The sequence below is a fragment of the Zootoca vivipara genome, chromosome 12 (assembly GCF_965207765.1).
Source record: "Zootoca vivipara chromosome 12, rZooViv2.hap1.1, whole genome shotgun sequence".
NCBI lineage: Eukaryota > Metazoa > Chordata > Lepidosauria > Squamata > Lacertidae > Zootoca > Zootoca vivipara.
This window is the reverse complement of record NC_142595.1, coordinates 31350754-31376689: the sequence shown is the minus strand read 5'-3', so window position 1 is coordinate 31376689 and position 25936 is coordinate 31350754. Positions and strand designations below refer to the sequence as shown.

Genomic DNA, 25936 nt, shown 5'->3' with positions numbered 1-25936 from the left:
TGAAATTCAGATAGGGGGGACTTGGGGAAGTCCACATAATAATGGATTATGAAATAGATTAAAAAGAGAAATGATGATTTGTTTTGTTTTTGTTTTATGTAATGCATTTGTTTTTTATATTATATTGTATTTTCTTGTTCTTATGATTGTTGGTACAAAATTAATAAAAATTTCTCTTAAAAAGAAAGAAAAAAGATCCAGTTGCTGGAGGAAGAAACCATTATTGCCTTCAAATCCTGCTGGACTGGGCTGGAAGGGACTTAGGACTGATCCAGTGGGGCTCTTCTGATGCTCTTGATTTAAAATGTACTTCTTTCTCTGCTGTTTACCCAGCGGAGTGAACATATTAATCCCACTGGAATCCTACCACTGCTACAGTTGATGCTGATCTTGGGTTGGGTTGGTGGCAAAGTTAGTTAGCAGCCAACTGCTCTCTGACACTCCCCACATCAGCAACAGGAATTTGGGAGAGTACTGCTTCCCATGCTAAAGCTAAAGGGTGTTAAGAGTCCCCTATTTGGACCCCGGCAAGGGAAATACAGCAGCCTAGCAAGAACTGTGGACAGCAGAAACACAGCTGCAAAGCAGGTAACACTCCTCCTGATAGCTTGTTGTTGTTGTTGTTTAGTCGTTTAGTCGTGTCTGACTCTTCATGACCCCATGGACCAGAGCACGCCAGGCACTCCTGTCTTGCACTGCCTCCCGCAGTTTGGTCAAACTCATGTTTGTAGCTTCGAGAACACTGTCCAACCATCTCGTCCTCTGTCATCCCCTTCTCCTAGTGCCCTCAATCTTTCCCAACATCAGGGTCTTTTCCAAGGATTCTTCTCTTCTCATGAGGTGGCCAAAGTATTGGAGCCTCAGCTTCACGATCTGTCCTTCCAGTGAGCACTCAGGGCTGATTTCCTTAAGAATTGATAGGTTTGATCTTCTTGCAGTCCATGGGACTCTCAAGAGTCTCCTCCAGCACCATAATTCAAAAGCATCAATTCTTCGGCGATCAGCCTTCTTTATGGTCCAGCTCTCACTTCCATACATCACTACTGGGAAAACCATAGCTTTAACTATACGGACCTTTGTAGGCAAGGTGTCTCTGCTTTTTAAGATGCTGTCTAGGTTTGTCATTGCTTTTCTCCCAATAAGCAAGCGTCTTTTAATTTCGTGACTGCTGTCACCATCTGCAGTGATCAAGGAGCCCAAGAAAGTAAAATCTCTCACTGCCTCCATTTCTTCCCCTTCTATTTGCCAGGAGGTGATGGGACCAGTGGCCATAATCTTGGTTTTTTTGATGTTGAGCTTCAGACCATATTTTGTGCTCTCCTCTTTCACCCTCATTAAAAGGTTCTTTAATTCCTCCTCACTTTCTGCCATCAAGGTTGTGTCATCTGCATATCTGAGGTTGTTGATATTTCTTCCGGCAATCTTAAATCCGGCTTGGGATTCATCTAGTCCAGCCTTTCGCATGATGAATTCTGCATATAAGTTAAATAAGCAGGGAGACAATATACAACTTTGTCGTACTTCTTTCCCAATTTTGAACCAATCAGTTGTTCCATATCCAGTTCTAACTGTAGCTTCTTGTCCCACATAGAGATTTCTCAGGAGACAGATGAGGTGATCAGGAACTCCCATTTCTTTAAGAACTTGCCATAGTTCCTGATAGCTTAAGAGTACTATTTTCTATAATAAATTCTCCATAATGATAAATTAGGGGAGGGACATCATTCGGCCTTAGAAATGTTCACTTGGGTGTCTGACTAACCTGGATTATTTCTGTCTCTTTGCTCTCTATCTTTCAGCCTCTTGTCACCAAAAAATTCAGCTACTTTTCATTGTTCTTGTTTGTCCTATTTCTGTGGTTCCCAAGGCCCCCCCCCCCCCCGGCACCACTTGAAAATTACTGAGGGTCTTGGTGGGCCATTTAATCGTTTTTTCTGCCCCTTATAGCATTTGTGATGCTTTGTGATAGGTGCTTTGTGTGTTCTTTAATTGTACTTTTGTTGTTCATTTTATTTATTTTATTTGTAATCCAATAAACAGAGTATTAGAAATAAAAGAATAATGAAATTCCCTTCTATCCATAAAGTTTCTTGGGTGACTTTTGTTAGAGATTTCAAAGTGCTTACGTGCCGAAAGTCAGCTATCCACTTCTGACAATTAACTATTGGCTGAAAGACAAGGCCTGATCTCTCTCTGACAAGAGCTTTAGTAACGACCTTCTCATTGGGTAAGAAGTTCCTAAACGATAAGCTCTGTGTGGTGTGGTGTGGGAAAGACTGTTTCTGTAACAGGTGGTTGTGAGAGAGAGAGACAGAGAGGGAGGGATATATTTGATTTCATTTATTTTATGAAGTTTGTACATAGTAACTTGATACTGTTTGTCCAATAAATACTGTATATAGTTATCCTGGTGAAGTTGTCTATTCCTGCGCCCAGACGTCTAGTCATTGCTCTACAGCCAGAAGCTTCCAAAAAACCTTCGTGTACTCTGCTGTGTCCAGGTTTACGTTATTCCTGACACTAAACACTAAACTTTGGACCAGTCCTTATCTCTCAAACTAGGGTATCCCTCATAGGTTTGTTGTTGGACTAAAATGCAAACATCCTCCGTAGTGCCTTCAGGGCAAGACTTGGTGGCAACGTTTATTTTATTTTATTAATTTACTTACTTGCTGTATTTATGTATTGCCTTTCTGCCAAGGCACCCAACAGAATGAGGAGCCCCCACCCCCCACCCCACCCCAGCAAAGCAAGGTGGGATAAATTTTGAAGTTATCAAAGGGCCTCCTCCACCGATCATAGAACTCAAGATTTATTGGGGGAGGCAAGCTTTAAGGAACATAGTTCCCTCTGCAGATGTTCACATTTTATTTTTATTGTATTTTATTCTCACAACAACCCTGGGCCATTAAGTCAGGAGCCTAAAATTCACACAATTGCATCAATGCATATTTCATGTGCATGGATTTTGAATGAAAAGTGAGATACAAAAATATTTGCTATTAATGGAGAGAAAGCAGGGAATTTTAGGCTACAGAGGCCACACAGCTAAACATGATTAAAAACAAACAAACGAGTCCATCTTCTAAGAATACACTACAACACAGTTTTCAGAAGACGTTTGAAAGAACGCGAGGAAATCAGACATTCCCCCTTTTAACCTGCATTCAGGAAATGTAAAAAAAATTAAAAAATTATCCAGGCTTGTGACCGATAATTTTATGAATCTGACCGTAGATACACAACATTTTTATTGTTGTGAGTTACCCTGGGCTCTCTTTGGGGAGGAAGGGTGAGTTAGAATTTGAAATAATTAATAAATAAGTGTCAAACATGCAGGTGCAGAAGCCCTGTCCTCTTTTGCACCTGACCCCCCTGCTCTGGATCACCTTGAATCCACAACAATTGCATGAGCTACTTTTAAGCTTTCTTCAATCACATATATCCATCTTCTTTTTCTGTTTCACTCTTTCTCTCTGTTTTTGTTCTTCTCTCCCCCTTTCTTGTATTTCTTCTATTCCCCCTCACGAAACTGTTGTGCAGGAAAAGAGCTTTTGAGGTGGGCACAGGGTAAGCAACTTTCATCCATTTCTTAAACCTTTAAAATAATCCCTATCTCCCAAAATTCAAACTGCCTTTTAGGGGATGCTGTAAGTCTCCCTGGGTGTATCCAACTAAGTCTTACTACGAGTAGACTCACTGAGATCAGTAGACCCAAGTAAGTCATTTCCATTAATTTCATTGTGTCTCCTCTGAGAAGGACCAACCATTATTACAACCACCTGTCTTCAACCTTGCCACAAACTAATTGTCCAGAAAGGCTGTTGTTCTTTATAAGAAGAAAACCAGAACATGTAACTAAAGTTTCAGGGAACTCTTATTTTCTTACATGCCTGGCTCCTTTTGTCTTCTGCTCTGTTCTCCTGAGTAAAATATTTTTTTTTAATTAAACTAATTTTGGATTTGCACTAGGATGTTCAGAGGTTACTCCCTACATCATGCTGATATGGCTATAGCACATTTGGGGACGGGGCTTTGGGAAAGGTAGAGGGCACTGGGAAACTCCCTTCCCAATATAAGTGTGTGAACCCAACTATCTGGCCTACTACATGTTTAGAAAACTGTTGTGGGGTCCCATATCAAAGGCGAAGAATAAGGGCTTGCTGAGAATGCTCACACACACTGTGGATGTATAAATCTGTCAATTTCAGTTTCTCTCAGTTTCTTCTTTTTCCACTCAAGTTCAGTTTCAACATCCCATGAGACTAGGGCCCTGCAGGACTTGCTCTCCTTCCACAGGACCTGTAAAACAGAGTTATTCCGCCTGGCCTTCAATTTAGCCTGATCCTCCATTCCTTTTTCCCTTCCCTTTTTCTGTGAAGAAACCTTTCTGGGTCCCCACATTTAAATACTTCCCTGGTCTCCTTGCTGGCCTTAGCAGGACTAACCTGGCCAGTTAGCCCTTGCAATGCTACATTTATGTTGTATTTTATGTTGTTTTTAAGCAGTTTCTAAGTCATTTTTAATCAATGTTTTATATTTATTGTTAGCCGCCCTGAGGCCAGCTTCTGGACAGGAAGGGTGGGGTATAAATAAAATTTTATTATTATATTATTATTATAGTAACAATCACATATCCAGCAATGGAGGAGTGAAATGCTGACAATTATATGCACTGTATTATATGCACTCTATATGCACACACTCCCCTAAAATGCACTTTTTGATATTTTGTTGTTGTTGGAGAACTGCATTGCAAAATTCAGAGAAGTGCCAACTTTGAAGGATAGCAGTGTTGCAGTTCATGTATTGGTTCAGGAAGTGTGAAGTGGGCACATTCAAATGAATTTCTCCCTGGTCCATACCTCCACCATACCTGGGACCAGTACAGGGAAGATACCACGCTGTCTTATAACAATTATGCGAGGAATCCTCTGGGGATATTCATATTTCTTTTTTCTTTTTTAAAAAATAATTTTTATTGAATTTTTAAACAAACAAGACATACAATATAAATTCTGTCCCTTCAAATCTGTCCCGCCGGTGTTGAGAATCAAAGGGGTCCATTATAAGGCTGGGTTTGACCTCCCCCTCCCCCCTCATCCCCCCCCCCGCCACTGAGAGGACAAGGACGGAGGGGTTCTGTGGGTTGGTTTCCCCTCAGCTGCTCCTTTAAACACAATACACATAAAAAATACAAACAAAAATAAAAAGAAAAAAGAAAAAAGAAATAAAAATTTAAAAATTTAAAAATTCCCCATTCTTATTTTCTTCACATTATAATTATGACTTCCTCAGATCTCATCTTCCTGGTTTTCCTAACTTCTCTAATTAATTATGGCGGGTTTTCTATTCCAGTTCCAGATCTTATCCTTATAATATTAACTTATTCCTCCTCCTTCTTCATGCCGCCCCCCCCCCACAAGTCCCCTCCTGCCACAAGAGGAACCTGCGAGGCGCAGCACTTCAAAGGTTCCATTTTGGTGTCTGGGCTTCCCTCCACCACCCCCTCTCTCCCCCAGAGCACCCTCTGCCACCAGGTGCTTCTGAGCAAAGAGAGGGGGGAAGGCGGCCCTCCATCCAGACACTTATCTGAACACAACATGATAATACAAATCCAAAAATTATTTCCAAAGCCATTCTTCTACCCCTCTCCAGAAACTAAATTTTTATATCTATTCACCCTCCTTTCTCCTCCCGCTGTCCTTTCCCCCCCTTGAATCAGCAGTCCTTTATCAAGCCAAGATTTCAGAAACCGTTAATCAATCACCAAAATACTTTTTAACTAAAAATTTTCACCCCACACCCATTCTTTCCCATTTCCAAATCCAGGCCTCTGTTCCCCCCTCCCCCTGCCTTTCCTTTCCCTCAATCACCCATGCCCAATTTTTAGCCCTTCCAAGAGCCTTCTTTTCTTCAGTCTTTAAATCATTTTGTTGTTTTTGGCAGCTGTCTTTTTCCTTTTCAAGTCCTTGTTGTTCTTCCTCCAGGTCACATTTTTTATAATCCACCTCAGTTTTTGCAAAGTCCACTTCTTGTTCATTACTCTCAGGTAAACTTTCCACATTGTCCTCTGAGTCCTGATCTTGAACCAAAGTCTCTGAACATGTTAAGCTGGAGTGTTGCAGTGTCCTGTGAATGTCCTCCAAAATCTCTAAATAATTCAGAACTGTCTCTTGGAAGCTTGGTGAATACATTGTTTTCATTCCTTCTAACCACAGACTGGCAGAAGATTAGGAGGCAGAGCACACTGGAAATTTCCATTTACTCAAGCTTTCCTCCATCTTGCCTGTTCTTTTCCATTGTCTTTAATTTTCAACAATAGGTCATCTCTTAATTCCAAATACTTCTCTTTTAGTATAATCTTGCAGCCGATTAAACTTTCAATGAATTTTTATAGATTTCCTTGTCTTTTCGCAATTTTGACAGCTTTGACAGCTGTCAAATAAATTCTTCCCTTTATACAGTTACTGTTCCTCGGGAGGTAGCAGCACCGGGATTTGTAAAGGGATACAAAGTCTTTGTTTCTTTCAGGTACTAAGAACAAAATGTCTTTTTCGGCTTTGGGATGTTTAAATGCGCCTCTTAATTGACCATTAGGAAGAGATCGACTCCCGTTTTTAGATCTCTCCTATTTTTTCCAATTGATTAATTTTAGAATCCACAAGTCCAAATGAAGATTTAACTTACTTTGTAGAAATCCTTTCTTTTCTTGGGAGAATCTGCCGCTGCTCGGTAGAAGACTCGGGGCTTCGCAATTACGGAGGCAACGATGTCGTCCAAAATGGCTCCCGCGACTCCACTCTGCTGGCTCTCGGAGACTCTACTGGGTCTCCGGGCAGCAGAGGAATCGCCAAAAACGGAACCTGCCGGACTTTAAGCCCTCGGGACACTCTACCCGAGGTTCTCATGGGGAATCCGCGCGCCCCGCGGAATTCCCCCCCCCCTCCGCGATGCTGTCTTCTTTCTCCGTCTTCTTTCTCCGGCGCGGCAGACCGTAAGTCGGGATATTCATATTTCTAATATCTTAACATCACATTTGAGGCCTCCATAACAACAGAGCCAGCCCTATGATCACACTATGATTCATGCTAAGTTGGTGCAGAATAGTGATTCAGCAAAGAAGTGCACAGGTGTGAGTAGATGAGCCTTTCTTCTTTTTTCTAAAATACAAGCACTTGCTACTAGAAAACATTACCCCTTCATTATCTTTGGAGTTTTCACACCCAGGAGGTGTGCAGGGCCTTGCCCCAATAGGTATAAATAAGATATACCTTGGAAGTCGAACGCCTTGGCTCCTGAACAAATCGGCTCCCGGACGATTGAAACGCGGAAGTGAATGTTCCGGTTTTCGAACATTCTTTTGGAAGCTGAACATCCAACAGGGCTTACAGGGCTTCCGATTGGCTGCAGGAGCTTCTTGTAGCTAGTCAGAAGCCACGCTTTGGTTTCTGAACATTTTGGAAGTCGAACTAACTTCCAGAATGGATTCAGTTCAACTTCCAAGATACGACTGTAGATGCAATAAATAAAGCAATAAAGATGTGGATTTATTTACACATACACATATAAGGGGTGGCAATGGGTGGAGGCAGAAAGCTTTAATATTACAACATAGCAAAATCCATTGCCCCTCATCCAATCTCTCCAAGGGGAGATCGGATGAGGGGGCCTTCACCCCGGCATGTCCCTTTGACAAGAAGGCACCCTGGTGATCTCAAAGGAATGCACTCAGTGGGCCTTGAAGAGGGGGAGGAGGTGGCCCCCATCTGCGCAGAGGAGCAAAAGGTAAGTGTGGCTAAGCCCTAACACTTTTCCTGACTCAGTGGTGGGAAAAATGAAAGCACGGCACAGTCGGAAAACCTCTTGGACTCGTTCTTTCTAGATACTGAAGAAACGCAGGTGTTGACAATCCCTAGATTAGCAACTTTTCAAAATGTGCCGAAATCATTCTGAGCACAAGGGGGTGCTGTAAACCAATTTATCTGATTCAGAAGCCATTCTCAGATCATCAGCTGACACTGGGCAGCATTGTGGAATTCCTTGAGTCTCCTCCGAACTAATGAAAATGACTGCAGAGTAGACTCTGTTCCGATTAGTTCAGCTTGGCTCAACGTAGAGAAGAGAAAGGAGCTTATCTTGCAAGTAAGGACATCCTTTCATAAGATAACGTCCTGGCTGAGTTCCTCTCTTTCGCATTCTCAAACCTACCACCTTTGTTTCTCGCTTGAGCAGAAATTGAGCCCATTTGTATCCTCATTCCCTCCAGATTCCTAAAGTGCCTTGTTTTTTGTTTATTTGTTTTGATTAAAGATTTCCTTGTGTTCCAAAAGTACATACAGCATCTCTGCATTCTGTTCATAGAGTCCTTTGTGCAGATCTGTTATATTCGATGTGAGACACTAATGTCATAGACAGTCTAACTTAACTTCTTCTGTTGCCTCCTGAACCTGTCTGGGGCAGGATGTTGCCTTGCACACTCTCCTCCATTGCATCTTGACTCAGGTCCTTCTGGATAAACGGGGCTCAAATCTCCCCGCTTCTTATTCATTCATAGCTATGCTGGCATGGATTGACATAAGGGACATTATTGGGGGAGCTGGAGAAGAAGCATAGGGTTAATCCACAATGTTGTGTGGAAACGTATCACTTGCTATATATATTTATTTGTACATCTCATTGGCTTTTTACAGTTGTATTCTCAACAATTAATAAACATACATTTTTTTCTAAAAGGAAGATGACACTTTCAGGAGCCCTTTTATAGACTCAGGCACAGCTGCTGTTGTATAACAAGAAGTGAAGAGTCAGCCCTTCTCCGTCACTCCTCGTTCCTTTTTTGCTTCGTTGCAGGTCCCATGTAGGTGAGTGTATTTTCCAGCCCTCTTACAAATTTGCAAACCTGTTTAGTGGCCCAAAGCTCATTTAAGGGCTCAAATCTCCACACTTCTTATTCATTCATAGCTATGCCTGCATGGATTGACATAAGGGACATCATTGGAGGAGCTGGAGAAGATGCATAGGGCTAATCACAATGCTGGAGTGTCTGTTGTGTGGAAATGTATTACTTGCTATTATCATCATCATTGACTACTACTACTACTACTACTACATCATGTATTCCCATACAAACAGACACCAAAGCTTTGTGTTCATTTGTGCTGCCCGAAAGCTTATTTTAGGGTGCAAACCCTTCCCATTTTTCCTATTTTCATGACTATAGTGGCAAGGGGGAAATGGGGTACATTTATTTTATTATGAAATTTATATCCAGCCCTTAAGTCTAGATATGTAGAACTCTCCCGGCAGTTTTACTCAGGGCTTTTTTTTCAGACGGAACTCAGTTTTGGCACCTCTCAGGTGGGCGCCATTATAAGAAAACAAGGGAGGTGTTCATGGTGAGTTCTGGCACCTCTTTTTCTAGAAAAATAGCACTGAGTATAATTATGTTAAAATAGGTGATGTGTATCTTTTACATGTTTCCCATCTCAGGGCTTATCAACACTTCCTTTTGCCCCACTGCTTCCTCCTGGGTAAAGCCACTCTTTAGTACTTAATTGGAGCAAACAGCAATTCAGGTTTAACCCAAATTGCCATTTGTTCTGATCTATCGTTAAAAGAGCGGGTTTTGCATGGGAGAGGACTGGGGCAGATAGTTTGATTATTTAGATAAAGCAATACCAGGCTGCAATATTAAGTGTGTAAGAACAGGTGCTGAATGGGGGTGAGTGAGCATCCTTACGGGCTTGCCTTTGGGCACAGGTAATGCAATGTTTAAGTAGGAGAATATAATATGATATTAAGTGCCGTGTGGAACCTCCATTTTTAATTGCACTTCCAGCTGGTAGCAGAACAGCAGTGCCTCAGCAGGGCAAAAGGGCCCAGGAGAAGGAGAGTCAAGAGGAGAGCAGGGGTGGCACTTGAGAGGCGGGCAGCACCACTGGAGGGGGTGTTCTTTGCCATGGTGCGTTGAATCCAGTCCACGTAGGAGGTGACCCGGGTGTGGACTCCAGGGCGGTTGGGCTGCGAACAACCCAACCCAAAGCTCACCACTCCAGCCAGGAACCAAGTGTCGTTCAGCTTGCAGGACAGAGGCCCCCCAGAGTCACCCTGGAAGGAGAAAGCCGTTAGGAAATGGGGACACTCAAGCGAAGAAAATTGAGCATTCAAATATGTTAAGGCAGGGCTGCACATATGAGGAGCCTTATGAGGAATGGTAAAGGAGTTGAGTATGTTTATTTTTTCAAATAATATTTATTAATTTTCAACACAAAAGCAAAAAAGCAAAAATAAAACATCATCAAAAAAGGGGGGGGAGAAAAAACATATCAAGTCATTACATTAACTTGACACTGTGGACTTCCTCGATTCCCCCCACACTGGGTCCATTTATTAAATCTAAATTAAGCAATTTTCCTTTATCATCTTAAATCATTCTGACACAATTTTTCCATTATTTGCCAACCAATTCTAATCTACTCAAAGAAAAAAAGACATCAACGATCCTCAACCTATAATTCATTAATTAATCCAAATCTAACTTTATTTTCCCATCCATCTCTGATTCTTCCTTTATCCTCACAATTTATACCCCCCCCCAAAATTCCATACATTCAAATATTATTTCTTCTATCATAATAACCTTTAACCACATTTATCTAATTCTACCCCCCTTCCCCTGGACTCCGGATCTCCCAGATGTATCAACCAGCTCCATAAAACGTTCCAGTTTCAGACCATCTTAATCAATCAGAAAATAACCCATTGTTAGGAGCTGAGTATGTTTAGCCTGGGGAAGAGGAGACTGAGAGGAGATATGATAGCCATTTTCAAATATCTAAAGCAGGCATCCCCAAACTGCGGCCCTCCAGATGTTTTGGACTACAATTCCCATCTTCCCCAACCACTGGTCCTGTTAGCTAGGGATCATGGGAGTTGTAGGCCAAAACATCTGGAGGGCCACAGTTTGGGGGTGCCTGATCTAAAGGGCTGTCACATGGAAGAGGGAGCAAGTTTGTTTTCTCTTGTTCTGGAGAACTTTCTGACAGTAAGAGCTGTTTGACAATGGAATAGATTTGCTAGGGAGGTTGTGAACCCTCCTTCATTAGAGGTTTCTCAGTAGAGATTGGATGGGCATCTGTCATGGATGCTTTAGTTGAGATTTCTGCAATGCAGGAGGTGGGACTTGATGACCCTTGAGGTCTCTTACAGCTCTACAGTTCTAACTACATTTTTAACCTGAGGTGAAGGACAAGACGACACCTTGTGCCCATTCCATGTACAGAAACCAACTGGACTTGCAGTTGAATCTTACTTCAACATTAGTTACAGGATACATCCTCCACAGCACCTGAGGGCAACCCCTCGCTGTCAAATGGATGGCACATTGACCAGCACTTGAGCTGCTCAGTTAACAGGTCCTTGCCTCATGTTTATGCCAAACATATTTATCTGTAACCAATAAAAAGTTGTGGCATTAATTTATCTCAACATCTGGCTTTTGGCTGTTGACTACTTGTCCCCTCCCTACTTTTCTGTGCTTGGGCCTGCAAGGGCAGCACAGAAAACCTACTGCTTCTTAATTACTGCAGCTCCAGCCTGTCTCGCAGCTTACTAATGAAAACCTACCACAACAAAGATGGATGAGTGCATACTAATCTTAAAAAATGAAAAGGAGGGGTGGAAATTATTAATAATGGTGTCATTTGAAGCATAGAAGCCAATGTGTTGCAGTGGAGCTAGTGTGCTGGAATTTATCTAGGGCAACTCAAGTTCAAAGATCTGCTCAGCATTGCAGCTACCTGGCCATAGCTGCCAAGTTATCCCTTTTTTTAAGGGATTTTCCCTTATGCTGAATAGGCTTCCTCGCGAGAAAAGGGAAAACTTGGCAGCTATGTACCTGGCTGACCCTGGGCTAGTCACCTCCCTCTCCTCCCTCCCCTGAACTGGCAGGTGTCTTGTGCAGATGAAACTGACAAAGGGGGCAAGGCCTGCATGAACTTCCTGGAAGAAGGGATTAGTTACACATGTAATAAATGGGATTAAAAAGAAATGCAATGTCAGCCTGGCCAGAAATAGAGTATTCCAACTGCCATCAAGTTGCCTATCTGAAAGAAGAACTGAGCAGCCCTGTCCTCTTGGCCCTTTGTCTTTCTGCTCTCTTCCCAGATCTGATAGAGGAAAGTTTTCCCCTCCACCCTCCCCATTCCTTCTTCCTTGTGTGTTATGCCTTTTGGATTCTAATCCTGAGAGCAGGGACTGTCTTACTACTTGGCTAAAGGATGAGGTCTCAATTCTTTAAATAAATAAGGACTGGCTTAATGAGGGGTGATCTGAGAGCAAACATAACACATACTAACAGCATTCTTTAACACACAAACCCACCCACCCCACCATCAGAATACACAAATATGGGATCTTCTGCCCTTGATCCATTGCCTGTTCCACAAATCTTACCTGGCAGGAGTCCTTCTTTCCTTCTGGGTACCCAGCGCAGATCATGTCATCATAGATCAGCTTGTAGCCCTTTGGCACAGTGTCAGTGTCAGAACTGGAGTCATTGTGGTACATTTGGTCACACTTGTCAACGTCTAGGATTGGCACCTCCAGCTCCTGCAAGATCCGAGTGAGGAAGGGGGCTGGTAGGAGAAAAGTGAGATGTTGGGCATATACTCAACAACACTTCCATATTAGCTCTGTTGCTGATGTCCTTCCTTACCTGATTTGGAGCACAGCTCTGTCCATCTGATCACCTTTGGATACAATCCAAGTAAGACATCACTTCCCCAAGGAGTTCTTAAATGATTCTGTACATATACAGTAATAGTTTGACCAGAAGGACTCCCCGAACCCCAAGGTGGGGATTCTTGTTCCCCCCAAGGGCCACATTCCCTTTGAGGCCACCTCCAAGATGGTGAGTGGGAACACATGCAAAAGTGGGCAGAGGGTGCAAAACTGAATTTTCCCTTTGTATGGCAGGCTAGTTTCTTCAAACTGACCCATCCCTCTCTATCCTCCACTCAGGCAAGTAAGAAGCATTAACAAAGTCCGAGAACATATTCCAGCCAGGCAATAACACTAAAGGAAGGTGCAATGCAGGGCAGGTGAAGGCTGTGACTCCAGAAGGCATGTGGCTGGGGAGGGTCCTGAGAGCCGGACAGGGATACCTGGACTGTATCTGCACTGACCTGTTTAATGTTATTTCCTCCTATTAGAACAATATTAGATTTGTCGTTCTACAACGTCACAGGGCATCCTTGTTAATTAAAACATTTCTTCCCTCTTTTTTGGTCAAATGTAAGTAATACCCGGCCACACCATTTTCCAAAACGCTGTTTCTTTCCCTGCTGGTGGTTGCTCTGCTCCACCCTCTGGTGTCACATTTTAATTCTCCCTCCCTCCCTTCGTGTCCTTTGTTACCTGCACATACAGCAGATCTATCACTGATACAGCAGCATAAAACGATTAAAGAGTAATCAATAAAAAAAGATGAGGCAATAATGCATTATGAACGTAAAAAGTAGGACATCCTGTGCCCATCTACATTATCAAAACAATTCCTTAACCCTTCCTTGATGTTAAAAAACCATGAGTATAGATCCAACCCTGGAGGACAACATTTGTTAATGTCGTCGGCTGCTTCCAAGGTATATCTCTCCTTCTGCTATGAGCACTGTATGGTTACCTCCTCCTACCTGGCCAATCCCCCCCCCCCGGGCAACACCTCCCCGAGCTGGATTGGTCGACTGGCTGTGTGGGCGGAGACCACAGGTATCCAGCCCGGGAAGGTGGTGGCAGTCTCTGAACTGCTGAGTGTTGTCCTGGGGATTCCAGGGGGCCGCCCGCGGCCGCGCAAAAGGTCATTGTCATCTGCACTTGTTCCCTATACAGTATGTGAAATTGCCTCTCCCCCTTACAAAAAGCCATTTGTCAATATCCAACTGCCAAAAAGAATAGGTGTCCTGGCCCCTAGTTCCACCTTCTTGGTTATGATTTTTACAATTGAGACTATTACAATTTGTTCATCCAGTTTCCTATTTCAAAACTAGTTCCTAACACATCCTCCTGCACTCACCGCTCTGTTCCATCCCATAATCCTCCACCACCAGCCAACCCCCGAAGCAACACCATCTCCTATAAGTACACCCCAGAATCAGCAGATTCATGCTTACCTTCTGGGTAGAGGTCACCCCAGCCAGTGACCCAGCAGGACATCCCCACAGGGAAAGAATCGGAGTCTGAAGCATTGGGCAGGCAGATGGGCAAAATGGTCCGAGAGAAATTTACCGGCTCCTCCAGCCGTACCAGTGCAATGTCAGCGCTGAGCCCATCGCCAGCATAATACGGGTGCACTATGATCTGGCTGACAGCAGCTGGGACCATAGTGTGTGCTGGCTTGGGGAGTTCATATTCTCCCAGGTGAATTCGGTACCGAAATGGATTCAGCGACCTGTGGAAGGAGTCAAGAAAAAAATCAGTGCCATCTGCAGGGAGAAGGTTGAGCCTGATGCCTTCCTCAGTTAAGAGGTTACTTAGTTAAGCCTTTGGAAAGACACTACTGTTCAGCCGAATCCATCTCACATGTGGTTGTGAGGCTAGGATGGATTAATAATAGTAAAACACTTTGTATGCTGGAAAACATTTATGCCTGCTTGATCCCAGTCAAGTTGACTCAGAACCAAGTCCCAATGATTTCAGTGAGATTTACTTGCAAATAAATGTGTAGAGATTTGGCTGAAAATGGAACAATTGCTTATTTGTTTGTTTATATATTGCCCACCCTGCACCCTATGGTCTCAGGGTGGGTGACAACATTAGAACACAACATTATAAACAGTTTGAAACAACTTACAATCACAAAAATAAGGTGGGTCCTTATGCTATATGGTCCTTATGAGTATGGTGATTCAGCAGTAAGGTAAAGGTAAAGGGACCCCTGACCATTAGGTCCAGTCGTGACCGACTCTGGGGTTGCGTGCTCATCTCGCATTATTGGCCGAGGGAGCCGGCGTATAGCTTCCAGGTCATGTGGCCAGCATGACAAAGCTGCTTCTGGCAAACCAGAGCAGCACATGGAAACGCCGTTTACCTTCCCGCTGTAGCGGTTCCTATTTATCTACTTGCATTTTGACGTGCTTTCGAACTGCTAGGTTGGCAGGAGCTGGGACCAAGCAACGGGAGCTCACCCCGTCACAGGGATTCGAACCGCCGACCTTCTGATCAGCAAGCCCTAGGCTCAGTGGTTTAACCACAGCACCACCTGGATTCAGCAGTAATGTATATTAAATGAGTGCATGTTTTCGAAGTACTTAAAAAAGCATAATCTCAACTATATTGGAAGCTGTTTCATGAAGGCTTTCCCCCACCCTGAGAAGCAGGATCTAAATACTACCCTGGATAAATAAAACCACAAAGTCCAGTCGTCTTATAGGGATTGCTCTGTCGGAACAAAAATAACTTCTGCACCTTCTTCCAATATTTTTGAGAGTCCTGATCCTCCTTGTGCTTGCGTCTTGAACAGGCCCTTCATCACCCAGTCTCTTCTTATCCTTCATCCCTCCAGTTCCTTAAACCTACTACAGTCGTACCTTGGAAGTTTTTAATGTGTGACATGTTAATGTATTTTAAATCTTTGTTGGAAACCGCCCAGAGTGGCTGGGGGAACCCAGCCAGATGGGCAGGGTACAAATAAATTATTATTATTATTATTATTATTATTATTATTATTATTATTATTACTTAGCATTTGCAAAATGCTTTATAAAAGTGCTTCACATACATTCTCCCAGTAATGCTTAAAACAACCCTTTGAGGTAGACAAGAGGCCAAGGCTGAGGGAATCACTAGCTTATCCATCAAGTTCTTAGCTAAATTGATATTTGGACTGCTTAGCTTAGCAACTGCTTGAACCACTACACCACAACATATAAAGCATAAGCCTAAAAATCATTTAAACACCAAACAATCAAGAAAAAGTTGATCCGGTTTGGCAGCATGGTAGAGATAACTCTGTACTTTGTTGACGTACTATATAACAACAATTTGCACTTGATGCTGTTTACTGACTCAGTAATTAACATCAGTGCTGCACTGCCACCTCTTTTTTGCTGCCATAGAAATCAGCATATATATTTTTCAAGATACGAGTACTGGCACCTCAATTCTTTTTTTTACTGAGCACTGGTTAAAAGAGATCCTCATAACCAATCCCAGAAACTGTTTCTTACCAGAAACCATATTTCCGGTTTACGAAAGATTGCAGGTTGGATCCAGCTTTGGTCTGGCCTAGAGTAAAGCCATTCAAATCCATGGGACATAAGAAAGTAAGTCCTACTGGTTTCAGTTTGGAAATCCCAGTTTACAAATTATTGTGCTGTTTTGGTATTTGGCAACATGCGGTTGGGCCACTGACCCTGACCCTGATTCTGTCTCTCCCTCCACCTAGTTCTGCACTGGGGTCACTTTAAAGGCAGACTGAATCAAATTGCTTCCCCATCCCTTCGTAGAAGACAAAATATATTTTCTACTTACCCTTCAAAACAATGAGCAGCTGTCACTACCCACTGGGGTGAGATGAGGCTTCCACCACACACATGTAGCCTGTTTTCTCGTATGCTGACCTGCCATGGCCATTCACCTTCCTCAGCCTTCTGCCCCCCAACGATCCGAGGGGAGTGTACTATGGGTCGGCCACAGGCTGCAGGAAAAACAGATGGAGGAGCAGAGGTATGGTTAATGAACCCCGCCAGGTAAGTGTGTTCATTGCCACTCCATATCACATGCAAGCCACACAATGTTGCCATGAAATATTATTGTCATCTTTCAAGCAGCATTGGGGAACCTCCAGGACATGAGAATAGCACAGGTCCCCCTTTGGCCCATCAGGTCATTCCCCACAAACACCCACCTGCCCCACACCTGCTGTCATACTTTACCTTGGGTGTGGGACAGGTAAGCATGCTGCTACTAAAGAGCAATTGGCAATTTTAAGTGAGCTCCTGGTTGTTTCTTTGCAAATGGGGCTCCCTGTTGGTGCCTTTAAATCTTAAAAGGTAGGTCTGCAGCAAGGCTTCTTCTGTTGTTGAATGCATTAAACCCCTGCTCACACATACACACAACAAGATCAGGTGTTTCTAGGGAACTGCAAACCAAGCAAAGTAAAGGAGGGGGGCATTGCCGATTGGCACAGAATTATTGATCCCCAATCAGTGATGGCATCAGGGCAGGACCTCTGGGTGAGCAGCCCAGTCCCACTTCACTATGTCAAGACTTTGGAGCAGTCAAGACCTGGACTTTGGAGCAGAAGCCCAGCCCCACCCCTAAGCAGGTGAGGTCTCTCTCTGATCACAGTGGCATCAGACTAAAAATTAGCTAACTGCACTGGTGCCATTGATGAGAGGATGATAAGATAGAATGCATTTTTTATATATATATATATACACATATATTCCAAAAATTAATCAGAATAACCTTGCAGACCTCCAGATAATGAAACTGTTGGCAAAGCCAAATCAATCATAATGTGTATATAGCACAATTAGACAGATATGAGTAGGAATATCTTCAACTAGATATGAGTCTACATTAGATCAGTCTACATCCCAATTCCAAAGAAGGGCAGTGCCAAAGAATGCTCCAACTACCGCACAATTGCGCTCATTTCACACGCTAGCAAGGTTATGCTTAAAATTCTACAAGGCAGGCTTAGGCAGTATGTGGACCGAGAACTCCCAGAAGTGCAAGCTGGATTTCGAAAGGGCAGAGGAACCAGAGACCAAATAGCAAACATGCGCTGGATTATGGAGAAAGCTAGAGAGTTCCAGAAAAACGTCTACTTCTGCTTCATTGACTATGCAAATGCCTTTGATTGCGTCGACCACAGCAAACTATGGCAAGTTCTTAAAGAAATGGGAGTGCCTGATCACCTCATCTGTCTCCTGAGAAATCTCTATGTGGGACAAGAAGCTACAGTTAGAACTGGATATGGAACAACTGATTGGTTCAAAATTGGGAAAGGAGTACGACAAGGTTGTATATTGTCTCCCTGCTTATTTAACTTATATGCAGAATTCATCAGGCGAAAGGCTGGACTAGATGAATCCCAAGCCGGAATTAAGATTGCCGGAAGAAATATCAACAACCTCAGATATGCAGATGACACAACCTTGATGGCAGAAAGTGAGGAGGAATTAAAAAACTTTTTAATGAGGGTGAAAGAGGAGAGCGCAAAATATGGTCTGAAGCTCAACATCAAAAAAACCAAGATCATGGCCACTGGTCCCATCACCTCCTGGCAAATAGAAGGGGAAGAAATGGAGGCAGTGAGAGGTTTTACTTTCTTGGGCTCCTTGATCACTGCAGATGGTGACAGCAGTCACGAAATTAAAAGACGCCTGCTTCTTGGGAGAAAAGCAATGACAAACCTAGACAGCATCTTAAAAAGCAGAGACATCACCTTGCCGACAAAGGTCCGTATAGTTAAAGCTATGGTTTTCCCAGTAGTGATGTATGGAAGTGAGAGCTGGACCATAAAGAAGGCTGATCGCTGAAGAATTGATGCTTTTGAATTATGGTGCTGGAGGAGACTCTTGAGAGTCCCATGGACTGCTAGAAGATCAAACCTATCCATTCTTAAGGAAATCAGCCCTGAGTGCTCCCTGGAAGGACAGATCGTGAAGCTGAGGCTCCAATACTTTGGCCACCTCATGAGAAGAGAAGAATCCTTGGAAAAGACCCTGATGTTGGGAAAGATTGAGGGCACTAGGAGAAGGGGACGACAGAGGATGAGATGGTTGGACAGTGTTCTCGAAGCTACGAACATGAGTTTGACCAAACTGCGGGAGGCGGTGCAAGACAGGAGTGCCTGGCATGCCATGGGGTCACGAAGAGTCGGACACGACTAAACGACTAAACAACAACAAAGTGATATCTGTAATTAGATAGATACTGGATGAGCGGAAAGAGGAACAGATAGAGGAAGAGTGCAAGGAAGAGGGAAAGAGAAAGCTAGACAAACCCAGAGGAAAATTAATGTGCTTGTATGGGAAAAAAATGAGGAAATCAATGAACAGGAAGAATTTTATATATAGATGAAAAATGTTGTAGAAGTATGAGTATGAGGTAAAAGTAAAGGTAAAGGACCCCTGGATGGTTAAGTCCAGTCAAAGGCCCCACTGGAGCAGTCCTAAGTCCCATCCAGCCCGGTCCAGCAGGATTTGAAGGCAATAATGGTTTCTTCCTCCAGCAATTTGTTTACAGTGACTAGGTAAAGGTAAAGGTAAAGGACCCCTGGACGGTTAAGTCCAGTCAAAGGCGACTATGGGGTGCAGCGCTCATCTCACTTTCAGGCCGAGGGAGCCGGCGTTTGTCCACAGACAGCTTTCCTGCTCATGTGGCCAGCATGACTAAACTGCTTCTGACCCACAACAGAACACCATGACAGAAACCAGAGCACACAGAAACACTGTTTACTTTCCCACCACAAAAACATTTTTAAACGTTGCCTCTCTGCACCAGGTAGGAACCACATAGTCATGTAGGCAGATGTTTTTAGTCGCTGTTCCATAGCTATGGAATTCTCTTCCGCTAGGGACTCACCATAACCAGAGCCCAAGCATCCTCCAGAAGATGTTTTAATAAGGCAATTTTGTCTGCATCCTCCACAAGATGTTTTAATAAGGCAATTTTGTCTGTTTGGAATCCTCTTCCGCTGGGGACTCACTGTAAACAGAGCCTGAGCATCTTATGGAAGGTGTTTTAATAAGGCAATTTTCTCTGGTTGTTTGGTACAAGTCTTTCATGTCTTAAATTTTTACACATGTTGGCACCTGTCCAAAGTCTAAAGGGCAGGGTGGTTTCTGACTGCAAGTAATTAACACAAAACAAATTATGAAAAACACAAAACAAAATCATGGTTGTTGTGGGAAGAGAGAGAGACATGGAAGGTATGTGGGCGAATAGGTGTAGATTGAATCGTTTGATGGAGATGTGTGGTAAATATTAGGACACACACAGTGTCAGATATGTAAATAAGGGAATTTCATAGGAAAATACAGGTGATTAGGAGCTCATGGGGGAAACATATTGTACTTCTCCCAATAGGTATTATGTGCTCTCAGACATGTTGACTTAATGCACCCATAAGCTACACAACATCCACAAACGGCCCCTCCTGATTCCCCTTCTGTTTATGGGAGGTGTGTGTGTGTGTGTGTGTGTGTGTGTGTGTGTGTGTGTGTGTGTGAGAGAGAGAGAGAGAGAGAGAGAGAGAGAGAGAGAGAGAGAGAGAGAGAGAGAGAGAGAGAGATGGGCCTCCATGGAGCAAAACCAATTGTATGTGGGTGGAGGAACCCAGAGCAGAGTTTCAGCCTGTCTTCTTCCCATTAGAATGAAGCACATGCAACTATGCTCACTGGTGGAGCTGGGATGCTAGTTGCCATTGACTGTACCCACCATAATCTTCCCTTTTAAAAAGCAGAGAGAGAGAGAGAGAGAGGAGAGAGAGAGAGAGAGAGAGAGAGAGAGAGAGAGAGAGAGAGAGAGAGAGAGAGAGAGAGAGAGAGAGAAATTAAGGAGGATACTCGGGTAGTTAGGAATATCCCTGTTGATACTAGATAAAGTTTTCCAGAACTCTTCATCAGGCAAGAGTCATTACATAAAGCAGGGAAGGAGGTGATGGGGAAAGAAGAATAAAACCAGTGCTTTTTTCCAGGGGGTACTCAAGGGTACACAGTACTGGCACCTATTTTTTGTTGTTAAAAAGTGTGACACTTACTGTAACAACTTCATAGTGAGTACCAGCACCTATTTTTCTAGGGAAAAGGCACTGAATAAAACATTATATTAAGTATCTTTATATGCTATATTTCAGGCACGTCCAACAGGTAGATCGTGATCTACCGGTAGATCAATGGTTGTCTGTGGTAGACCACTGGTAGATCAGTGGCTCCCCCCAAAGAAGCTGAACAACTTTGGCTCCCCTAAAAAAAGCTCAACATTTTTGCCCTGTATCCCTAAAAAAACAGGCCTTCCTCCTGCTTTTGACTTGCACCCAAAAAAGGGCTTTTCTTGCTTAAAAAAAAGCTCAACTACTTTGATCTGACCCCCCCCCCCAAAAAAGGGGGGTAGATCACTGCCAGTTCTTAATTCTGTGAGTAGATCGCAGACTCTTGGGAGTTGGACACCCCTGCTATATTTTATTTATAATTTGTTCTTCTCTTGATGTAACCTGCCCCACCACCTTAAATGAAGTGTGTGTGTCGAGAGAAAGAGATCTGTACACATGGTGTTTTACAGAAAGGCAAGTCCTTGCCCCAAGGAGCTTACAATATATAATTCAACAGAGGGGAAACAGAAGAAGGCAAAGGAACTGGAGCCAAAGGTCAATAGGGATAGACCGTGTGACTGTTTTAAGTTGTACATCACTTGCTACGTGCCCCCTAACTTTTCTATCCCCTCCCAACCCAAGCCAGTTACCATCCTATTATTAGGTCTATTTTTTTCCAGGTGTGTTTTCTCACCTTTTTGAGCTGCAGTGTTTTCAGCACCTGTAAAAAGAAGAAGAGAAAATATGCAGTCAGAAGAGCAGAGAAAGAGACTACGGGCATAAGAAGACAGAGCTCAAACAGTCAGGCTTTGCGTTGACTCACCAAGCACATTTCTATAATGAGCACATGGGAATGTCAATCCTGGCCCAGTGGAGAAAATGTGGCTGTGTCTGGGGCATAGCATGTCCAGGCTAATAAAAGCTACAGAGGAGTGCCTAAATGAGATTTCTTGTTCAGCACTGCAATGGATCTGTTTCAAAGGTGAGATAACCAGCAACTTCAATCTCCACAGCATTCCATTACAGAAATGCGAGCAGAAAGGTAACCCAAAACTCCCCCAGGACCTGCAGAGGTACAAACTGTTTCTGTCCAGCTGAATGTTTGTTACCAGAATATCATACGATAGAAGGAAAATCCAAAATGTTGCGCATTTAATGGCTATGAGGGAGAAAATCAAGATCCCTCCTGATTCCAAACCCTAGGGTACACCCGTGTGTGTGCGCGCACACACACACCTCCCAGATTTAGTATTGCTCCCTGTATTCTGGCTCGGCGCCTGGTTTCCAAACCACATGGCAGACAGAAATCATACAGATGAAATCTTCTGCATCATGGTGCCTCCTTACCTGAAGAAAAGCTACACCTGTTGAACTTTTGCCAGGTGTGTAGTAGATAAAAAGGCACAGTAGCCCCCAAAGGATCACTTGTTTTAAACTGTTTTTCGTAATGAATTTTAAATTGCTTCCACCCTCCCTGGGACCGTACAGTGAAAGGCAAGTAAGAAATAATATTAATGATAACAACAACAACAACAACAACAACAACAACAACAACAACAACAACAACAACAACAACATTTAGAACTGAGAATATAATTTAGACTTTCCAGCTCCCAGACTGCCCTGGTCTATTCCACTGGGGGGGGGATCCCTTCTTGTGACCCATTGTCCTCTCAAAGCATCCTTGCTCCCCAATCACTCCACCTCCCCATTAGACTCTCTCTCACACACACATTCCCCTCTCATAGAACCAAGGCTTTTTCCTTCCAAAGGCAGGAACTGAAGGTCCAGGCAAGCAGGCAATCATCTTCAGGCAAAAGACCAAGGACTCTTCCCACCTGTGACATGTACAAACACATCCCTCCCGGCCACCACTCACCTCTCAGCAGCAGAAGCAGCAGCAGCAGAAGCTGGGAGCAGCAAAGACTCTGCATGGTCCAAGAGCAGCTGCCCTGGGTCATCTAGTTCTGATGCCAACCAGAGAAGCGAGAGCAGAAAAAAGTTTGCTGGGCTGGGATGCTGAGGCCACGTGCCCCTTTGACAGGATTGGTACACGGGAGAGAGAAAAGGAGCAGGCTCTTGGCATCCCAGGTACCAGGGAAGCTGCCAAAGAGGTGAACCTGACCTGTTAGGTATTGTCCTCCACACTCCACCCACAGCTACTCGGTAGGGCCAGCCCAGCTGCCTACTCAGCAGGAAGACAAGCTATCCTAACCACAGCAATCCCAATATCCATCTCTCTGGAAATGGAAAAGACGCAGGTGGATTTCGAGAAATCTGAAAAAGGTGTGCATAGGATTGCAAGAAGCAAAGGAGAACTGGGTTCACCTCTGCTTACAGTTGCACATGGGACAGAAAACTTCCACTGGCACAGTTTGTCTTTAAGGGGGGGGGGGGGTGAGAGAGAAATCTGCACATGAAATTTCCCCTTCAAGAAATACACAGACTTAATTTTCTTTCCAAGCACAATTCTAAGTACTCAGCTTGAAAAGCCCTTCTATGGCATGGGAACCAGGTACCTGAGGGAGTTTATGTTATGTTGTGTCATTTTAACAAATTTTATTAATTTCTTTCCAAGTTGATATCAAAAGTTCCAGGAAAATAAAATAAACAATAGTATCATTCATTATAAGGAAACATTCATGCTTATGTGAAAACTACTTTTTTTGGTTAATATTTTTTATTAGTTTTCAATTACAAGAATCCAATAATAGCCTCATGATAACAATGGCAAATTATAATACAAATCATAATACAAATCATTCAAATACCACTAAATTATATAATTTAGGTGGCCCCTTGTGTACTTTAGGGAAGTTTTTAATGTTTAATGCTGTGTTGTGTTTTTAATATTCGGTTGGGAGCTGCCCAGAGTGGATGGGGAAACCGAGCCAGATGGGTGGGATATAGGGATATAACTATATTATTATTATTATTATTATTAAATTGATGGTTTGATTATTTACTTTGTTCCTGCGTTCCAAAATCTTATTTCCATTACAATCCCATCATAATAGTAATCCCTTATATAACAGCTGCAATAGTTAAGTGAAAACTACTTTTAATATGATAAAATCCATTCTAGCTATGCAGCCCCTGAGTTTACGTTCTATGCCCTTTTAAATGTGATGGGGGGGGGCCTAAAGGGTTTTTGTTTTATTATGTATTTCTGTTCTTATTTTATATTTTTATGTTGTGGTCTTTGGATGAAGGGTGGAATACATATTTTAATAATAATAATAATAATAATAATAATAATAATAATAATAATAATTCAAAATTAGACATCAAATAAATGGCATGGGCCAAAGTTGTAGAAACTTTTAGGAAAAGTTGTATTTCTAAGGTTTGATAGGTTTTAACATCAGTCTATTTTTGAATAATGACATAAAATTATACATCATTAGAAACATAATTTAATGCTGAATATAATGCATCAAACTGTGTTGAATAGCCCTGTAGCAGATCCAACCGATTATCAACAGTTAATAATGTGGCAGACTCACCCCAATGAATACAAAGTTTTACAAATTTGTGTGAGGGAAAACTTTGTGATTAGAGTCTCAGGCAGAAAATGATCAAACAAGCAAGCAAAGTTTTATTAAACAAAAAGAAGTTTGTGAAACAAAGTGGGTCAAGAAATGTGTTCTTTCAGGTGGAAGTTAACTAATTTACTTTAACTAGCTATAATATGTCTCAGGCTTAAACACAATGTTGTTTAAAATCAGTTGTTATGCTTCAGTTTCTGTTACATAGTTATGGCTGTTAAATACTTTTAACACCATACAGCAGGGGTCAGCAAACTTTTTCAGCAGGCGACCGGTCCACTGTCCCTCAGAACTTGTGGGCGGCCAGACTGTATTTTTTTTGGGGGGGGGGATATGAACCAATTCCTATGCCCCACAAATAACCCAGAGATGTATTTTAAATAAAAGAACACATTCTACTCATGTAAAAACACCAGGCAGGCCCCACAAATATCCCAGAGATGCATTTTAAATAAAAGGACACATTCTACTCATGTAAAAACATGCTGATTCCCGGACCATCCACGGGCCTGATTTAGAAGGTGATTGGGCCGCATCTGGCCCCCGGGCCTTAGGTTGGGGGATCCCTGCCATACAGCTTCCTTCACAGACTAATACTGTACCTTGGTTCATAAGTGAGGGGCACTGTTCCTCAGTTACTCACTCTCTAAGCTCTCTAAGGGGATCATCACCTCACCCCTTGTTACTGAGATGGGAGTCTCCTGGACCTAGAAGAACTCTCCCATCCTGGCTATACTCAGGGCCGTAGCTAGGGGGTGGCGAAGTGGTCCCCCTCCAGAGGCTCAGGCAATTGGGGGGGGGGCAAAATCAGCTTTAAAATATGTCCATAAATATAAATATCAATTATTGCCTCATATGAAATGGTTTTAAATAGTGGGTGAATTGAATGGGTGGGGATGGGGTGGAGGAGAGGCAGAAAGAAGAGCTAATTTGTTCGTGGCTAGGGGGCGCAATCTGGATGGTTCTGCCTGGGAAGCGAGATCACCTACCGTAGCTACTGAGAGCCAGGTAGCCTGCATTCTCACAGGATCTACCTGTCCGGCTTCAGTCACAGCCCTCCCAGAACACTCCTGTCTATAAATCTTTCACAGACCCTCAACACGGTCTCCCTATCCAAGCTCTGTCCTCTTGCTAAGGATAGTCTCCTCTCAGCATGGATGCTTAACTCAGGACCGGTTCTCCCTCAGTCAGATCCCAGCCTACTCCCTATCTCTCCTCTTAAATCAAGCCCTATCTAACCAACTCCCTTAGAAACTGCTCCTTTTATACTCTCCCCCAAAGTGCTGTTGCTCCCCACCTCTGTGACTAGCTGACTTTATAGGCAATCAGAGAGAGATGGTCCATCACTCTGGTGGAGTTTCTGAGAGACTGCATCACCAGACTCTGGTCTGGCTCTGCTGTCCACCACAAGCCCTGACCTGAATCCAAAAGAAAATTTGTGAGGCAAACAAGAATATTGTGATATATTGACATATCTCCATGTTTTGCTGGTGATATATCGTGATACTGAAAACCAGTTATTGCCCAGCCCTACTCAGAGCAGACCTGTCAAAATGAATGGAAC

The 25936-nt window shown here is 43.2% G+C and overlaps 1 protein-coding gene across 1 annotated transcript; it reads right to left on the bottom strand.

The window, feature by feature from the left end:
• Positions 1-8438: 8438 nt before the first annotated feature.
• Positions 8439-25040, bottom strand: LOC118094654 (serine protease 27-like). The gene is made up of 7 exons (XM_088654659.1): positions 25016-25040; positions 22704-22791; positions 21519-21595; positions 16531-16696; positions 14172-14449; positions 12457-12638; positions 8439-10110 (listed from the first exon to the last, which is right to left on the bottom strand). The coding sequence occupies exons 1-7, from the start codon at positions 25038-25040 to the stop codon at positions 9826-9828; spliced, it is 1101 nt and encodes a 366-aa protein (XP_088510785.1). The 3' UTR covers positions 8439-9825.
• Positions 25041-25936: the final 896 nt, after the last annotated feature.